We start from the raw sequence: 13,541 nt of genomic DNA, 5'->3' as shown, positions 1-13,541 counted from the left end.
CCCGCCGGGGGCTCGGCATTGTGATTTAAAATGGCCAGGCTTCCCACAATTGTAACAATTACCAGATGGCTTATTACCTCTGGTGATAGCTGCAGCCATCATTTCGGAAGTGCATTGGTGTGTTCCCACCATCCTGCAGGCTTGTAGGAATTGGGCTAGAGTGGCATCTGGAGAATTAATCAAGGGAGTAAGCAAGGTTTTGCAGTCTGCGTTAGCGTTCTCGTATGCCAATTTAAGAAGAATTTCCTGCCGAGCCGCCTCATTTGTAATTTGCCTTTGTAGGGCCGTTTGGAGGCGTTCAATAAAATTGGCATAGGGTTCGTTGGAATTTTGTAGAATTTTTGCAAAAGATTGTGCAGAGGGTCATCATCCAAGCGAGAGAGAGCAAGCAGAGCGGCTTGTGCAGAAAGGTTAAGAGCATTAATAGGGCTATTATATTGAGCTGCAGGAGCAGCAAAGGCACCCTCTCCTGCCAGTTCATTTGCGGTAAGATTCGGATTTTGAGCTGCCAATAGGCGACAATGATGGAGAAACTCCGATTGCCATACAACAAATTGAGTCCCCGTTAGAGTCATATGAAAAAGGCTATGCCAATCAGCTGGGATCATTATATGGGCGTTAGCCATCATTCTAAATAATCCCATCGTAAATGGAGCCTGAATACCATACATTTGTACAGCTTGTTTGATATCCTTGATTGATTTAACAGGGATGGGTTCCCAGTGCAGGAAGTTTTGTCCCTGCGCGTTCTGCGCATAAACTAACGGGAACGCCGATGGGCAGTCGGAGTGATCTAACTCACCAGTTCTAACTCCTGCAGCGATGGCGGCATGAACTGCGCCCATAGGAGGGGGTAAGGCAGGAGAGGAAGGCACAGAAGAGGAAGCAAGAGAAGAAGAAGAGGGATTGGGTGAGGGGGGTCAGGAGAAGGGGGAGGAGGTTTACCAACCTCATTTGCCTGGGGGCAGTCGGCTTAAGAGACACAGGCGCCACAGCAGGGGGAAAGAGTTGTACAGCAGGATTGACATAGGGAGGGGGTCCAGAAAGGGGGCCAAGTAGGGGTTGCTCTAGAGAGGAGAGAGACTCAAAACCACCCTCCAAGCAATTAATATAGACGAAGGGGCCCTAGGACTTGCATGAAGGTATTTTCCAATCTCCTTCCATACTGTAGTTTTGATACTGCCTTTAGCCGGATAAGAAGGGCAGTGTCGCCAAATGTATTCTAGGAGTTCCTCAATAGAGGTTTTTGGGAGGGGGGCACGAAGGGAGCCCCCCTTTTTAAAGGTAAAAAAATTTAGTTTGGTCAATTCTCTGATTTCCTGAATGTGAGCTGCCTGCTCCTTAGAGAATCTACCACCCATACTCACGAGGGATCCGTTGTCGCCAGCGATTCAAGCGGATGAGGTGCACCAAGTCTATTCCAGACGACGAGAATGGGTGTGCCAAAGACGTATCTCTTTTGAGTGGATCACGCCGGGGTCACCAGTTGTGGTGGTCTCTCATGAAAAGAAGACCCTTCGCAAAGTTGTCTTGGGATGAGAGCGCAGAGAGAACTCCGAAACCCTCTTTTATTAGATGCAATCTTTGTTAACGTAGCAATTTTGTTAATGTCCTATCACAAACGCATTACATCACACAACATGCACTGATCATTCGCATAAAGCATACAAGGCTGCAGAGTTTAAGTTTGTTACAGTTCTGGTTAAGAAATGGCAATAATTTGTCTTTGCTCCTTGCTTCATGTTCCAGCCAACTACCAGAAGGCTCCGTTGTCCTAGCACATACACAAAGAACAAAGAATCATAGTTCCCACACACCCCCATGTGCTCGCCAGAGGTAGCCTGACTGCCATTAGGTACGGAGATGAGATCCTCAGACCCCTTGTGAGACCACATGCTGGTGCGGTTGGCCCTGGGTTCCTCCTAATGCACGACAGTACTAGACCTCATGTGTCTGGAGTGTGTCAGCAGTTCCTGCAAGACGAAGGCATTGATGCGATGGACTGGCCCGCCCGTTCCCCAGACCTAAATCCAATTGAGCACATCTGGGACATCATGTCTCGCTCCATTCATCAACACCACATTGTACCAGACTGTCCAGGAGTTGGGGGATGCTTTAGTCCAGGTGTGGGAGGAGATCCCTCAGGAGACCATCCGCCACCTCATTAGGAGCATGCCCAGGTGTTGTAGGGAGGTCATACAGGCACGTGGAGGCCACACACACGACTGAGCCTCATTTTGACTTGTTTTAAGGACATGACATCAAAGTTGGATCAGCCTCTAGTGTTTTTGTCCATTTTAATTTTGAGTATAACTCCAAATCCAGACCTCCATGGGTTGCTCAATTTGATTTCCATTGATAATTTTTGTGCGATTTTGCTGTTAGCACGTTCAACTATGTAATGACCGAAGTATTAAATAAGAATATTTCATTCATTCAGATGTAGGATGTCTTATTTTTGTGTTCCCTTTATTTTTTCGAGCAGTGTATTTCAACACACCGTTAATATTAATAATGCAAATCAAATTACCTAACTTAAACTTCCACCTTCTACGCTTAGCTTACTTTTATCTACCAGAATTCCTGAGCCAACTTGGGGACTGGTGGATTAACTCCCAGAATTCCTGAGCCAGCCATGGCTCAGGAATTCTGGGAGTTGGAGTCCACCAGTCCTAAAAGGCCCATGGTTCCCCACCCCTGCCCTGCAAGCTTTGGGACTGAGATATGAGACCCAAAAGCTAGGATGGACTAATTCTGTCAGGGTTGTTGCTCTAATCCTATGGAAGGCACACTTTGCAGGCAGAGCACAAGACCACACTCACACCGACCAAAGCTGCTTCGCACACTGACCTCTTCGTCGGAGTCGTCCATAAACGCAGCATGCTTGACCAGTCCTTTCTGCTGAACTTTCTTAGGAAAAATAAGTCCATACCTGTTCAGAGGGGGGGGAAAAAATCAAAGTTTTATGGCTACGGGATTCACCCTGGTTGAATTAATTTGAGACTTTTACATCCTATCTATTGTCCAGGAACAAAACAAGGTACAGGTAGTCCTCAAGTTACGACCACAATTGACCCCCACATTTCCATTGCCTAAGTGACACGGTTGTTCAAGCAAATTTTGCTCCATTTTACGACCTCTCCTGCCAGAGTTGTTAAGTGGTAACCGGTCGTGACTTTTTTTCAGGGCAGTTGTAACCTTGGAATGATCACTAAATGAACTGTTGTAAGTCAAGGACTAACCTGTACTAAAAATATAGGTGGTCCTCGAATTACGACCTCAGTGGAGCCCCAATATTTCTGTTCCTAAGCAAGACTTTTACTAAGTGGGTTTTACCCCTTTTTTGTTAAGTTAACCACATGGTGATTAAGTGAATCTGGCTTCCCCTCTCCTTGCCTTTGCTTGCCGGAAGGTTGCAAAAGGGGACAGCGTGACCCACCCCAGGACACTGCAACCGTCGTAAATACGAGTCGGTTGCCAAGTGTTTGGATTTTGATCACGGGACCAGGAGTGTCAAAAAATGATCATAAATCACTTTGCTTGGGTGCTGTTGTAACCTTTAGAATAGAATAGAATAACAGAGCTGGAAGGGACCCTTGGAGGTCCTCTAGTCCAGTCCAAACCCCTAGTTTAGGCAGGAACACTTTGAACGGTCACTAAACGAACTGTTTTAAGTAAAGGACTGACTAACCTTACAGGAAAATTGACTTTATTTCATCAATTGCGTGTTTTGGATTTTTAAAAACATGGAGTGATCTTGCGACGGGTATACAAATACCTTACTACGAGGAGTTAATTCACAATGAAGAAGCAGCACCTTTGAATATAATGGCAGGAGACCCCCAGTATGGAAACCGGCCCTTCCCCAACTAAAAGGCCTGAGTGCGGGATGGGGGGTTTGTCCCAGGAGTGGGGAGGGGGGCCATCAAGGGGCCTCCCTCCAGCCCCCCGAATGACGTCATCCGGGGGGCCTCTCCTAACACTCTACACGGGTCTCGCGGTCGACTAGGCCGCGACCTCCCCACGAGGATTTCCCCCCCCCACCTCAGCAGCCCCCTCGGAATGACGTCATTCGGGGGGGGCTTCTTGAGACACTCCCCCCCCCCGGTCTCGCGGTCGACCCCCCCCAGGCTTTTCTCCCAGCTCAGCAGCCCCCTCCCACCGCGGCCGCCGTCTGCCCATGCTCAGAGGACACCCCACCCCCATGACCGCCGCCGACCACACAAGGCCAGACTCACTGTTTTCCGGGCGCCGCCATCTTGGAGGCCGGCCTGCGCGACGCTCCGCCCCTTATCCTGAGGCCCCGCCCTTCAGGCCCTGCCCCGCCCCGCCCCGCCCGGCCTTCCTTCTGGCTCTGCACGCGGCATCTTCTGAGGGGGGGAAAGAGAGGAGCTCTGCGCATGCCCAGGAAGCGCATTTGGACACACACACACACACACACACACACACACACACACACACACACACACACACACACACACAAAAACACAAACCATTTAAACAAATTAAAATTTAAAATAAAATAAAATAAACAAAATATAAAATAAAATATAAAATAAATAAAATAAAAATAAATAAAATAAAAATAAAATAAAATAAAATATAAAATAAAATAAAATAAAAAACAAATTGAAATTGGTTTTAATTTCATGAAGTAAATTAATTTTCATTTTTAAATTTTTTTAATTAATGTTCATTTTTTAAAAATGTTAATTTAATTGATTTAAAATGATTTTTATTTTTGGAAAACAATGTCTGCCAAAAGAGTAAACTTATTTTTATTTCGAAATGTCCCTTTGAAATTTGAAGCAAGGACATTGCATTTTTTATCTATCTATCTATCTATCTATCTATCCATTATTTATCTGTTGGAAGAATTATCCTCCTGGGTTCCACGTGGGGGAAGAAAGACCCTGGAAAGACCCTGGCGACTGCTTGGAAAGGTGGCTTAATGGCGGACAGGATCACCTGCCTTGAGTGAAGAAAGAAGGGGGAAAAAGGGGCCGAGGTGCAGAGACGGCCTTGGTTTTATACTCCCTTGTTCTGGCGATTTGAATTTGAGCTTGTGTTCGGATCGGCTCTCGGGCTCCCACGGGGCCACGTAGGCTGTCCAGGCTTGGTGGAGCCTTGCTGGATGACGACGTCAAACGAAAGAGCTTGGGCCAATTCCTAGTGTCGCTCTGCCTGGAGTAGGTCTTTGTTATGTAAAATAGGCTGGCCCAGGCCCAGAGTAATGGCCCATTAGCAAAGGTGGCGGCGGCGGTGCGGCTGAGTTTCTGCTTCTGAGGTGAATTTCTACTTCTCTTTTTCGGGCAGATAGATATTCTGCCTATTTAACATTTCGTAGGATATTTCATGTTTCTACGCATCCATCCATCATCTCTCTATCTTCTATCCATCCATTATCTCTTATCGATCTTTCTACCCACCATATATCTTATTCATCCATTATTTATCCATCCTTTATGGATGGAAACTGATCCAGGAGAGATTCAACCTGGAAATAAGGGGAAACTTTCTGACAGTGAAAAACCATCAACCCGTGGAACAGAAGTCGTGGGAGCTTCATCGCCGGAGGCTTCTGAGGAGAGACTGGACTGCCATCGGTCAGAAATGGTGTAGGGCCTTGGGGAGGGTTGGACTAGATGACCTCCAAGGTCCTTTCCAGCCTCTGTGAATCTGCTATTCCCCAGCCAGCCACGCATCAAACCAAGTTGAAACCATGCTTTTCAAAATTAGCTGAAACAATTTGGGTTTACTAACCCTGTTAGAAAACCATCTGCTCTTGCAGCCCGCTGTATCAGAAGGTCGGGAGTACAGGGGGTCCTCGACTTACGACCATTTCATTTAGTGACCGTTATACTACTCTATTCGGGTGATCCACTGCGGCGCCCTTCCAACCTGGTAAAATTCGACGGGCAAAGCCAGCTTTTTTCTCACCGAAACAACCGAGTGACTGATTTAAGAACCATGGGGATTCACTCCACAGATGTGCCAAGACCGGTCGTCAAATGGGAGGCAAAACTCACTTAGCAACATATAGTAATTGTGGCCGTACGACTTTATATATTAGCAAACTTTTCATTTTCACAGAAATGAAATGTTGGTTTAGGGCTGCTGAGCATCAATCGCACGCCACACCCATCCACCCAAGCCGACAAAAGTTTCCTCTGTGTGAGGAAAATAAATAAAAGACCGCAAAACTTATTTCCAGGATTATCATGTCTCTCTCTCTCTCTCCCCTCCGTCTTCCCGATATTAAACACCCACCCACCCCAAGCCAGCTCTCGACACGGCCGATAATCAAAAGCATTTGCCAGTTGTAATAACGCCGCCGCGTATTTTATCGGCAAAGCCTCGAAATCAGCTTGTAATCTCCAGGTGCAAAACGCTGGCCAGATAAGACACGACGTGTTTTGTCACAAGGAGGAGACAAAAAAAAAAAGAAAGAAAGAAAGAAGAAAATATTTTAATTTCCCCCTAAATTTTATTAAAAACGATATTTCCGAAGATAAGTAGGAACGTTGTTGGCATCTTCAGCAAACCGGCCCATGGGAAAACTCATTCAGAGGCAGCGAAAGAGTCGGGGAGGAAGGGAAATGCACCCCGTTTTCCCCATCTTTATTCTGTTGGAATGATTTCTCCAAAGATGCTACGGGGTGCAAATCTTTTGTAAGCCCACACCCTTTAAACTTTGCGGGTTGCAAGAACCTGGCTGGTTTTGATCTTCCTTGTTTTGTACCCCAATTCTCTCTCTCTCTCTGTGTGTCACCCCCTATCAAAACTTTTCAGAATTACAGTCGAGAACTATAACTCCCATCTGGGAAATAAGGCGCTTGTTTGCAAATCTTGTGTGAAGCCCCCCTTTTAACTCTCTGGGTTGCAAGAACCCGACTGGTATTGAACCTCCCTGCTTTGTACCCCAATTCTCTCTCTTCCCATATTGAAACGTTTCGGAATTACAAGCGAGAACTATAACTCCCGCCTGGGAAATAAGGCGCTTGTTTGCAAATCTTTTGTGAAGCCCTCTCCCCCCATTTTAACTCTGAAATTTGTGGGTTGCAAGAACCTGGCTAGTTTTGAACTTCCCTCTTTTGTCCTCCAATTCTCTCTCTCTCTGTCGTCCCCTATTGAAACATTTTGGAATTACAAGCGAGAACTATAACTCCCGCCTGGGAAATATGGCGCTTATTTGCAAATCTTGTGTGAAGCCCCCCTTTTAACTCTCTGGGTTGCAAGAACCCGACTGGTATTGAACCTCCCTGCTTTGTACCCCAATTCTCTCTCTTCCCATATTGAAACGTTTCGGAATTACAGGCTAATACTAGAACTCCCGCCTGGGAAATAAGGCGCTTATTTGCAAATCAAATGGTGAAGTCCCACCTTTTAACTCTGAACTCTGTGGGTTGCAAGAACCCGGCTGGTTTTGAACTTCCTGCTTTGTACCCCAATCCTCTCTCCCCCGCATTGAAACGTAATTACAAGCAAGAACTATAACTCCCGCCTGGGAAACAAGGCGCTTATTTGCAAAAATTTGTGAAACACCCCCTCCCCTCTTTGAACTCTGAACTTTGTGGGTTGCAAGATCCCGGCTGGTTACAGGCAAGAACTAGAACTCCCGCCTGGGAAACCGGGCGCTGCACCTTTAGCAAACGCTACAAAGTCGGGGCCCAGCCTGCATTAAGCGAGTAGCAAAAAGAGATGGACCGAAGGGCCGAAATCTGAGACGACCGGATGGACTGAGAAAGCGTGGGCGTTAAAAGGGCTGAACCCGAGTCGGCCAGACTGTCGTGGTGTTGAAGCTTCTTGGCCATTTTGATCAAAGACAGGCAGACGTGGACCCAGTTGTAGAGGTACTCTAGCGGAGCCGAGCCGAACCTCCAGACCGCTTTCCGGCGTGCACCTGGTTGGTTTCGAAAACAAGACACATGCCAGATTAGCTTCGACAGGCGGTCCTCGACTTACAGCCGTTTTTCTTTCTCCTCATCCCCTCCTCCTCCTCCTCCTCTTGCTCCTTTTCACCTCTGTCACGATCCCGGCAGTGACCCCCACTTAAATTGTGAGTCTCGAGCCAAACTTCCAAAACTTCCAAAGGATTTATTGGGAGTTAAACGGTCCGGCACTGCCTGGGTGTAGCCGACTCTGAGGCACATTATTATACACTGTCACCCTTGACCCTGGTTTCCCCCACTGCCACCCCTCTAGGTATATCCTAATTCATATCCTCCAATGGGACACGTCCGTAGCCCAGAGTCATCCATCATGTTCTCCAATTAGGAATTTTCAAGGGCAGAAATTCCGGTCTAACTTAGTTACAATCTTTGCAAGATGAGAATGGAATGCGCTTTCGGTTTTAAACCTCTGCACTGCTCCTTCAAATTTCTTTCCCCCACCCCTGTTCATGGCAACTCTAAAACAGGCATAGAAATGTTTTATGAGTTCACACACACACAAAAAACACGTACACAGTCAGGATTCCGACAGTTACCCCCATTTAAATCACGAGTCTCGAGCCAAACTTCCAAAACTTCCAAAGGATTTATTGGGAGTAAACAAGTCGGCACTGCCTGGGTGCAGCTGACTCTGAGACACATCATTCACTGTCACCCTTGACCCTGGTTTTTCCCCCTGCACCCCCTGGGTGCATCATAATTCATATTCTCCAAAGGGACACCCCCATAGCCCAGAGACATCAATCAGGTTCTCCAGTTAGATGTTTGCACGGCAGAAATTTCGGTCACCTAGTTACTATCTTTGAAAACATTTATGGAATGCAGTTTCAGTTTGCAACCTGCTGCATTGCTCCTCCTTCCCTTTCTGTTGGCCTCTCTAAAAAGACCCTAGAAATGTTTTATGAGGTGATAGACCCCAATACTTGTCTTTGTACAGGTGGTCCTCGACTTGCAACGATTAGTTTAGCGAATGTTCACAGTTACAATGGCCCTGAAAAAAGGGACTTAGGACTTAGTTTTTTTCACACTTAATGACCGTCGCGGTTGCGAGATCAAAATGCGGATGCTTGGCAACCGACTCATGTTTACGACAGTTGCAGTGTCCTGGGGGTGTCATGGGATCCGCTTTTGCGACTTCCGGCCAAGCAAAGTCAAGGGAGAAGCCAGGCTCGCTTAATGACCATGTGAAGTTAACATGTGAAGTGACCATGTGACGTTAACAACTGCAGTGGTTCATGAAAGGTTGCAAAATGGAGTGAAATTCATTTCACAAATGTTTTGCTTAACGACAGAAATTTCGTGGGGGGAGGTCCATTTTCGGTCGTAAAGTCGAGGGTTGTCTGCATTTTATATTTGGACAGGCTAATTAAAAATTCTGCAAGGGAAGTTACTGCGGCGGTAAAAAAAACCGGGACTTAACGACTTTAACGTCTCGCAGTTAGGACCATGGTAGGTTGTTCCCATGGACACGTGATCCAAAGCTGGGCGCTTGGCAACCGGGCCTGTATTTACAACGGTTGTGGTCCAGGGATCACGGGACTGACAGCTGGCGAATTTGAGGGCTGCTGGACTAGAAGACCTTCAGGGGCCCCTTCCAACTCCTTTTTTCGGTCCTGTTATTCTTCAAAAGGATGTCAAAATGGGGGCCAACCTCATACTGCAGGGGTGATGTTTCACAGGCGGAGGTGGGCTTCTCAAAAGTTTTAGCAACCAGTTCTTTGCCTGGTTGCTGGCTGGGCGTGGCCATGGTGGGCGTGGCCTAGCCGGCCGCCTGCACCATGGTGGAGGGGGGGCGTGTTTTCACCCTCCCCGGGGCTCCAGAGGCTCATTTTGGACCCTTTCTGGCCTTCTGGGGTCTCATGCGGACCCTGTCATTGCAATTACCAGTTGGACATTTTAACATCCGGTTCTCCCAAACCGGTGCAACTTGGTCGCAGCCCACCTTGGTCCACAGGTTGGGAGCCACCATGGAGAAGGCTCTTCCCTCTTGGTGTCAACTAAAAAAAAATACTCCTTTGGCCTTTTTAGTTGCCAGCAGAAAGGGAGTGTGCGGGGTGGGGAAGCAGTGCATTCCCTAAATGCTTCAGATAATTGCTAGGCAGCCGAAGCTGTTGGCACGCAAGATTATTACCGGAGTGGAGGATTGGTGACTCTTGGCTAGAGGTGTGTCCCATTGGAGAATATACATCCACGGGGTGTGGGGGAAGACCGGGGTCAAAGGTGAAATGAATGATGGGACTTAGAGAGTTGGCTGCACCCAGGTAACGCCGTCATGGTCACTCCTAATAAATCATTTTTTTTTTTACTCTGAGAGATGCGGCTAGAGACTTACGGTTTGAATGGGGTGGATTGTCGGAGCCTTGACATGGGTCAAATGGGACTCCTGGGAGGGGTGTGGTGAGTGGGGCCAGCCAGTCATTACAATTACCGGTTCGGTGAACCAGATGTAAAATTGACACCCGGTTCTTCCGAACCAGTGCGAACCGGTAGCAGCCCACTCCTGTCCACAGGGTGGGAGCCACCCTGGAGAAGGCTCTTCCTTTTGGTCCCACCAAAGGGACCCCTTTAAGGGAGGAGACCCTTACCATTCCCCTGCCTCCCACATCGGGTTGCTTACTCTTACCTCGCAGGCAGCTGTACAGAACCTCCGGCCGGACCTCTACATAAGAAGCCGTGGGGTCAAAGTAGCAAATGTTTTCAATCAGTTCTCCGTCAAGTTTCTGTGTAAAACAAGAACGCAAACCAGGGTCATCAGGATCAAAGCCCAGAGACCTGCAAAATGGGAGCGTTGGTCGTGGCAATCACTCTCCCCCTACAAGTAAAATTGCAACGAGGAGTACAGGTGGTCCTCGACTTACAAGAGCTCGTTTAGTAACCCGGCACTGAAAAAAAAGGTGACCTAGGGCCGTTTTTCATACTTAACGACCGTGGGCAGCATCCAAACTTGCGATCGTGTGAATTATGTGGCCATAATTTGGAGGCTTGGTGACTCTACTGGAATTGACCCAGAGGGTTCGCCTTTTCCTGGGAAGGACCGGATGAGGCCTCATAGATCTGGGGGAAAGTTACGTAAAGGTTTCCTCACACCTGTGTGCTGGTCGTTCCCAGCTCTCACGGGTGGTGCTCATCTCCGTTTCAAAGCCGAAGAGCCAGCGGTGTCCGAAGGCGTCTCCGTGGTCGTGTGGCCAGCATGACTAAACGCTGTTCCCTTCCCACCGAGGTGGTCCCTATTTTTCTACTTGCATTTTTTTTTTCCATGCTTTCGAACTGCTAGTTTGGCGGAAGCTGGGAAAAGGAACGGGAGCTCCCTCTGTGACGTGGCGCTGGGGATTCGAACCGCCGACCTGCCGACCTTTCCGATCGACAAGCTCAGCATCTTAGCCACTGAGCCGCCGCGTCCCTCAGGGGGAAAATTACATCTTTTGCGACTACGCAAAGATTCCAAGCTAGGTTCCCGCTTGACTCTTCTTTCCAGCCTGGCTGGCTGTTTCCCAACGTCATCCTTTTTTGGTTCCTCATTCCCTGGAAGTATGTTTCTCACCTGTATGCAGGTTCTCCAATTCTCCACCGCTTCAGTGCCGGCCCACTGTGGGTACAAAATAAGCACCACGCATTTCAAGATGATGTGGACGAGGGCTGGAGGTTTCTCCAAGGATCGGATATCGCCAAAGGAGGTCCAGGGGTCCAGGTTCCAGATGCAGTTTTGCAGGTCCTGCAGCATGAAGCGGTAGAAGAGGACACCTCCGCGCCGCCAGTCCCCGACATATTCGGCCTCTGCAACAATAAACCGGGATTTTAAAGAAGGCTGTTCTGAGGCTTCAAATGAAGACCTTTGAAATGGGTGGATTTCCACTCCCAGAACTCCCCAGCCAACCTGCTTTAAGAGGGGTGGGCTTCCACTCCCAGAATCCCCCAGCCAGCCTGCTTTAAGAGGGGAGGGCTTCCACTCCCAGAATCCCCCAGACAGCCTGCTTTAAGAGGGGTGGGCTTCCACTCCCAGAATCCCCCAGCCTGCATGCTTTAATCAGTGAAACAACTTGTCTCCGGAAGTTGTGAAAATGCTCAAACCCTGGAAGCTTTTCAGAAGAGATTGTACAACCATTTGCCTAAAATGGTGTAGGGTTTCCCGCTTAAAAACTCTTCTTAAAAACCTCCATAGATAGGGAAAGAAGGAAGGAAGGGGAATAACCCAGTCGGAAGGGACCTTGAAGGTCATCTAGTCCAACCCCCTGTTCAGGCAGGAGACCCTACACACCATTCCACAAACGGCTGTCCAGCCTCTTCTCAAAAACCTCCAGTGTTGGCGCACCCAGAACCTCCGGTGGCCAAGACTCAGATTTCCAGGACCGCTAAATCTGGTGGGGGTTGTCCTCCGCTCAGTTGTGCCCCCATACCCAAGACGTAATAGGGTTCCAGATCTCCGGAATCCTCTTTCAGGATCTCGTGGGTGGCGGCTTGCGCCATCTTCAGCATCTTCTGCAGGTCCTTGTGCGCGCAAGGCGAGAGCTGTTGCTTGGGTCCAAGGTTGAAGTCCAGCACCAGGATCGCTTCCCCAGTTGTGCTCCGCAGAGGCACCGCCATGCGCTGCTCCCCGTAGAGGTGTTGAGTCACCACCAGAGCACAGTCTATGCTCTTGAACAGGTAATCTCTGAAACACAAGGCCACACAAGGGGGGGTTACGTCGACTCAACCGCAGGCGGTCCTCGACTTCCGACAAACTCCCCATTGCCACAGGTGAGTCCTCGACTTAATGGGCCCAACGTTTCTGGTGCTAAGCGAGACTCTTGTTGAGTTTTGTCCCACTTTACCACGGTTGTTAAGTGAATCCCTGGAATTGTTCAGCTAGTCACACAGTTGGGAAGTGAATCTTCCTCCCCGCCCACCCGCTGTTGTCTTTGCTGCCCACTGTCAGGGTTCCGGAGATTGCCCGAATTAAATCGTGAGCCTTGAGCCGAGCTTCAAAAAAATGAAGCCAACTCTGGCATATGTAATTCACAGTCACCTATGGCCCTATTTTCCTCATCCCCCCACCGCCCTGGGTGTGTCATCAATCAGCTTCACCGCAGGGTGTCATCAATCACGTTCTCCAATTAAGGATTTTCGGGGGCGGAAGATCCGGTAGCCTAGGCTACAATCTTTGTAAGATAAGCGTTGGAATGTACTTCTGGTTTTACTGCCATACTCCTCTTTCAGATTTCCCCACCCACCCATTTATGGCAACTTGAAAGCAGGCATAGGAATGTTTTATGAGTTGACAGTAACAGCATCGGGGCTAGAAGGGAGGGGATTTGTGGAGGGGAAGAGAAGGGGAGGAGGAGGAGGAGGAGGGAGGAGGAGGAGGAGGAGGAGGAGGAGGAGGAAGAGAAGGGGAGGAGGGCTGGGGGCTCCTAGATGTTCTCACCTTGCTTTCTTACAGACGTTTCATGACCCAACTAGGTAACATCATCAGTGCTAGAAGGAAGAGTGTGGTTTTCTGAGAGGAGGAGGAGGAGGAGGAGGAGGAGGAGGAGGAGGGGAGGAGGAGGAGGAGGAGGAGGAGGAGGAGGAGGAGGAGGAGGAGGAGGAGGAGAACAGTGGGGTCCTTGGTGC

The 13,541-nt window shown here is 48.7% G+C and overlaps 2 protein-coding genes across 2 annotated transcripts in view; both read right to left on the bottom strand.

The window, feature by feature from the left end:
• NSRP1 (nuclear speckle splicing regulatory protein 1) overlaps window positions 1–4,361 on the bottom strand; it is a 47,667-nt gene extending 43,306 nt beyond the window's left edge. The window contains exons 1-2 of the mRNA XM_087924522.1: window positions 4,239–4,361; window positions 2,851–2,932 (exon numbers count right to left, since the gene is read on the bottom strand). Of these exons, the coding sequence (XP_087780648.1) occupies window positions 2,851–2,932; window positions 4,239–4,258 (102 nt within the window). The 5' untranslated portion in view covers window positions 4,259–4,361. The remainder of the gene's footprint in view (window positions 1–2,850; window positions 2,933–4,238) is intronic.
• Window positions 4,362–7,570: 3,209 nt separating this feature from the next.
• EFCAB5 (EF-hand calcium binding domain 5) overlaps window positions 7,571–13,541 on the bottom strand; it is a 66,029-nt gene continuing 60,058 nt past the window's right edge. Inside the window, exons 19-22 of the mRNA XM_087922933.1 lie at window positions 12,347–12,600; window positions 11,494–11,726; window positions 10,576–10,672; window positions 7,571–7,903 (exon numbers count right to left, since the gene is read on the bottom strand). Of these exons, the coding sequence (XP_087779059.1) occupies window positions 7,656–7,903; window positions 10,576–10,672; window positions 11,494–11,726; window positions 12,347–12,600 (832 nt within the window). The 3' untranslated portion in view covers window positions 7,571–7,655. The remainder of the gene's footprint in view (window positions 7,904–10,575; window positions 10,673–11,493; window positions 11,727–12,346; window positions 12,601–13,541) is intronic.

Source organism: Pseudonaja textilis, chromosome 1 (genome assembly GCF_049901715.1).
Source record: "Pseudonaja textilis isolate UNSWEBS1 chromosome 1, rPseTex1.2, whole genome shotgun sequence".
NCBI lineage: Eukaryota > Metazoa > Chordata > Lepidosauria > Squamata > Elapidae > Pseudonaja > Pseudonaja textilis.
This window is presented reverse-complemented; position numbering and strand designations above follow the sequence as displayed.